Source organism: Trypanosoma equiperdum (genome assembly GCF_001457755.1).
Source record: "Trypanosoma equiperdum strain OVI genome assembly, contig: ctg_1861, whole genome shotgun sequence".
Classification (NCBI taxonomy): domain Eukaryota; phylum Euglenozoa; class Kinetoplastea; order Trypanosomatida; family Trypanosomatidae; genus Trypanosoma; species Trypanosoma equiperdum.
Genome location: NW_027123906.1, coordinates 3,864 through 8,577, shown reverse-complemented (window position 1 = coordinate 8,577; position 4,714 = coordinate 3,864). Strand labels below are relative to the sequence as shown.

Here is a 4,714-nt window from a genome sequence, read left to right as displayed (position 1 = left end):
AATAATAATAATAATAATAGTGACAATTGTAATAGTGGTTATAATAATGAAGGTGGTTGTGGTAAAAGGGAACAAAATAAATGGCAAAAAAGCCAAAAAAAAAAGGTCAGCAAGAAGGTGGTTGTGCCTTGGGACCGATGACAAAAACGATAATAAAATGTGACTATTGTAATTAACTTATGTGGCCGTTGTGATTATTAGAATATCTGCATGCGTGTGTGTGCGCACCCGCTTCTGTTTGTTTGTTTGTTTGTTTGTGTTTGTGTGTGAGTGTGGGTAAATGGAACCATTTATCCTTATATTTTTACTTTTGTTTTATCTTTTCGTGTTCCTGATGTTTTTTTCTTTGTTGGATAGTTCCAAACTTCCCCGATTTGTTTTGTTGGATTATTTGTTCCCTCCTTGAGAAAAAAAAATTAAAAAAAACGGACCATCCACTTCTTTTTCCATATTTTTGTTATTCATTATTTCAAAGTTGTTTTTTTTTTTTGGTGTCGCTTCTTTCGATTGCGTCTTTGTCTTTTACTTATCCGTTTGTGAACTTGTGTGTAAATTTGTTTTTGGCCGCACCTTTTGCCCCCGCTCCGCATGCGTTACTTTCACTTGGCGGCTCGTGTCTTTGATTCACCTGGCAGAGGAAGAAAACAAAAAAAAAAAGAAAGAATGAATGAATGTAACACGGCAGGTCACATGGAAATAGAAGTGAGGGAAATTTCTTTACTTTTCTTTTTTGAGGAGAGTGAAGAAAAGCGAGATGTGGGGAAGAATGAGGAACAACCCGCTCTCCTCCTTTCTTTTTTTTATTTTTCTGTTCTGAAAGGAAGCATCTAAGGGAAACTTGCGGAAGGTTTCCAAGACAATTACGTTTGATGTGGGGTTCTTTGCCCGGAAACTTCGACGCATTGCGTCTTAATGGTTATACCTTCGCAGTAATGGGCTGTTCAAAAGCAAGTGTAACATTTCCAAAGTGGGAGTGATGACTCGCACACAGTTTTTTTTTTCTTATTCGAAACCTTTTCAATACCCTTATGTTTGTCTTGTGACGAGCTTCTTCATCATATGTAAATTACTCCTTGCCACACACACACACACACACACACACCCTGTTATTTATTTCTTTATTTTTCCCTCCGTTTGTCTATTATTACAATGCCTTAATTCCTTTCACCTATCAGTCGCTTCACTGTAACAATATATTTGCTGTTGGAGGGACGAACATAGAGGGGTAATTGAAGAAGGAGTTGACTTGGAGAAGAGAGAAAAAAAGAGGGGACGGTAACTTATTTCTTCCGTGGAAAGGGAAAAAAAGTACAACGGCGCCGGCACACAACAGCGCGGTAAAGAGAGGGGCGAAATATGCACGACGGTGCGGGGGCTACCGCTATAATGAGTAACACTAATCATTGCGGGCTCATTGATCAAGTGTTAAAGCGTCTTGAGGGGAAATTGCTCGTGACGAGCTGTAGCAATAAGTTACCTGAGGACTGCGGTCCTTTCCTCCGGAAACTTACTGAAGCAGCGGATGAATCACGCATTAGCGATATCCTGGACGATGTGTTTGACCGCGTTTCTACGATATTTGCCACATACTTGAAGGCAGTGTTAGCAGCAGCAGCAGCAACAACAACAACAACAACAACTGAAGACGGCGGCGAAGTCCATTCCATGGAGGATACAACCCCGTTAGTTGAAGGCACTGCGCTAACGGGGTTTAACCTAATAACCGCTGAGGCTCTTCCTTTTCTCACTTCTTCCCATGAATGCCGGGACCTTCCCTCATGGGTCGAAGGGGTTTCGTGGTGCCGCCTCGGGAGCTTGTTGGTTTGTTTAATTCGTGAAGCAACCGATGGCTTTCAGTCCCCCACTGTGCGGTTGCGGTGGCATCACATTGAAGGAGAGGAACTCCAGCCGATGTTATCGGTAGTTGTTTTGGTTTGGGAGGTGGTTGTGCGGCTGCTGAGTTTTGTTGTGAACTGCATTGAGTTTGGTGAAGAAGGGGACGCACATCATAGCTCAAAGCCGCACCCGTTGTTGCATATCATCAGTGATTGTTTCGTGGCAATGGTGGAGAACAATAATAAACTTCAGGTCCAGGCCTCTACACTTCCAAACTCGGTTGATGTACTGTGTGTTTTTATCAATAACTATATGTGGATTAAGCAGCAGTGCCGGCGTTTACCGATGTTCAGTGCCACTGAAGTTTTGGCCCTGGTTGATGGTTACACCGCCGGCACACTTCAGGATCTCCTTAATTGTTGCACAACGGAATTGCAGCACATCATATCGAAAACCACATCCCCAGCTGTGGATGGAGAGTGTCAAAGTGAAATATTGTTTCACCGCATCATCTCACTCTGTCGTTGCATTCGTGGTGTAGCTCCACCTATCCCTCGTCAGGAGGTTACCTCACTTTTATTAGAAAGGACATTGAGGCCATTGGTTGAGCGACTGCTCGATGGTGAAAAGAAACGAGACGTGCCCAGTTTAAGTGTTGTAACGAGAGCACTGCGCGCCTTTGGTGACGTCCAACGTGTTGCGGGTGGTTCGTTCTTTTTACAAGACCTTGCCGGAAAGGTGACGGGAAGCCGTAGCGGGTCATCGGGTGATATTCGTGGGAATGTTGGAATTGATGGTGATGTTTCGGAGTCTTTAATGGCACGTCGTCTGTCGGAGGTGTTGCAGTTTTTAGAGGAGGAGCCCGTTTTTGGCACTCGATGTTGCCAGCAGAGTCCATCGTTTTGCACATTGCGAAGGTTGTTTTTGGATGTACCTTCGTAAGAGTTAATACGAATTCGAAGTAGTAGTGCGGTCTTCATGAAACATGAGTTTGCTTTTCTTTGCACAGCGTGCCGTTGACTTCTTTTCGCGTATTGTTACGGCGCTGTTGCTCCTGGTGTGTTGCCCGTTATTTTGCCAAAGTTGGTTGCTCATCATCTACTGTTTCTTAGTTGTCCAGAGGGGGTTTATGTCAGGGATGTTCGCACTATCGCAAGTTACTGGTGTCTTTCACCGGCTTTTTTATTTTTAAAGTTTCTGTTGGAACAACATGCATATTTTTGCCCAAGTAAGCTTCAATGTTTCATTTTCTGGAACCTTTTCTTCCTTGCAATGCGCGCACAGAAAAATAAATAAATAAGGAGACAATCCTACTACTTTCTTTTTCTCCTTTTTTTTCTTTTTTCCCCTCTTGACCACTGTTTTTTTTTTTTTGCTAATCCGAAGGCACAAAACGACTGTACAGTAGTGAACGTAGCAGTCATTTCAGTGATCGCAACATAGCGTATCATTATAAATCCATCCATATATATATATATATATATATCTGTAAACAACAACAACAACACAAAAAAAAAACAAAAGGGAGAGCGAAAGAGAAAAGAGAGAGAGAGAGAGCGCATCCTACACACACACACACACACACACACAGTGGCAGTTAGATATTGTTGCTATTGTTGTGGGTTTGCTCCTGCAGCGTTGTTTGTAATTATTCTTTGTTTCATATTTTAAGTAAAGAAAAAAAAATTCAAAAGAAGAGCATGACTGAGCAAACCGAAGCTGAAGTGCAAAAACGGGAAACCTCCACTTCTGAATCTTCAGCTGGAGGTCCAACCTTTAACTTCGCGGAGGGAGCCGGTACGCCACTGAAGGAACTTCCTTCCCTTAAGAAAATACGTGCCCGCTCCATAGCAATGAGGCAACTGGAAACCAGCATTGAACCGCTGCATCGACTTGTTTACGGCCGTCCGGGGCGTATGGGAGAGCGATGGGGGGCTCTTGAGGAATTTTGTGGTTTCCCCGAGTATAAAAGAGAAGAGGTGGTGGATCGCCTCGGAAGAATAGCAAAGAGAAGACTCCGTGACTTTGTTATGGCCACAGGTATGCGGATAAATGTATCGCAGAAGTTGCCGAAGTTGGCACAAGATGTGACTGCTTTTTTGATGAGCCCGCAGTCGGAGGGGGTTATCGATCCGGAATTGGAGGCTGCGAAACCAAAAAAAGGGAGCAGTAGAAAAAGCACGCAGCGGGGGCGAAAGACTGCCAAGCGACCGGCTTCAACACGCAGCAGGCGAGCCAATGGTTCAGAAAGAAAAACACCCACAAAGCGTTTGGCTCGTAATTCAACGTTACGGGCGGCATCACTCGAATCACCCAGCGATGATACATTACGTGTTGCTATATTCCGCCGAGTGCTCTTTACGCCTCAGACTGAGCGGTCATATCTCACCACAAAAGTATTACGGTTGGAACTTCAGGAGAAGTTTGGCGACCTCGAACATCGGAAAGCAATAATTAAGGAAGCCGCAGCAGAGTGCGTGTCTGCTCTAATATCAGCGGAAAGTGCTGCAATTGCCTTCACGAATAGCAATATGTCATCAACCACTGACACAACTATTAAAACTAACGATTTCACACAACCCGGTACCGTTAGCTCAGAAAATGGAAGCCCTGCTTAGGGTAACAAAAAAACTACCAGGAGTACTGGAGGAGGAAACCCAAAAGCAAAAAGCAGAAGCAATTAATTGAAAAAAAAACATGTGAGCTGGCGCATATCAAATTGAATAGTGTGTGCGTGAGGGAGGAGGAAGGAAAAAAAAATGTCTGTACTCGTGCGTGTGTGAGTGTGAGTGTGAGTGTATATGTGATTTTTTTTTTTTTTTTGCTTGTATGTGTGCTCGGTCTTTCTTCTTGTCTCTTTTTTTTCTTTTGTTCGCTT

At 43.6% G+C, this 4,714-nt stretch overlaps 2 protein-coding genes across 2 annotated transcripts; both read left to right on the top strand.

Moving 5' to 3' along the window:
• Nucleotides 1–1,356: 1,356 nt before the first annotated feature.
• On the top strand, nucleotides 1,357–2,778 carry TEOVI_000657600 (uncharacterized protein; the record flags this gene model as incomplete). The annotated part of the gene is made up of 1 exon (XM_067223395.1): nucleotides 1,357–2,778. One exon carries the CDS (start codon nucleotides 1,357–1,359, stop codon nucleotides 2,776–2,778), a length of 1,422 nt encoding a protein of 473 aa, XP_067079496.1.
• A 758-nt stretch (nucleotides 2,779–3,536) lies between these two features.
• TEOVI_000657500 (uncharacterized protein) lies at nucleotides 3,537–4,454 on the top strand (the record flags this gene model as incomplete). The annotated part of the gene is made up of 1 exon (XM_067223394.1): nucleotides 3,537–4,454. The coding sequence occupies one exon, from the start codon at nucleotides 3,537–3,539 to the stop codon at nucleotides 4,452–4,454; it is 918 nt and encodes a 305-aa protein (XP_067079495.1).
• Between the last annotated feature and the right edge of the window lie 260 nt (nucleotides 4,455–4,714).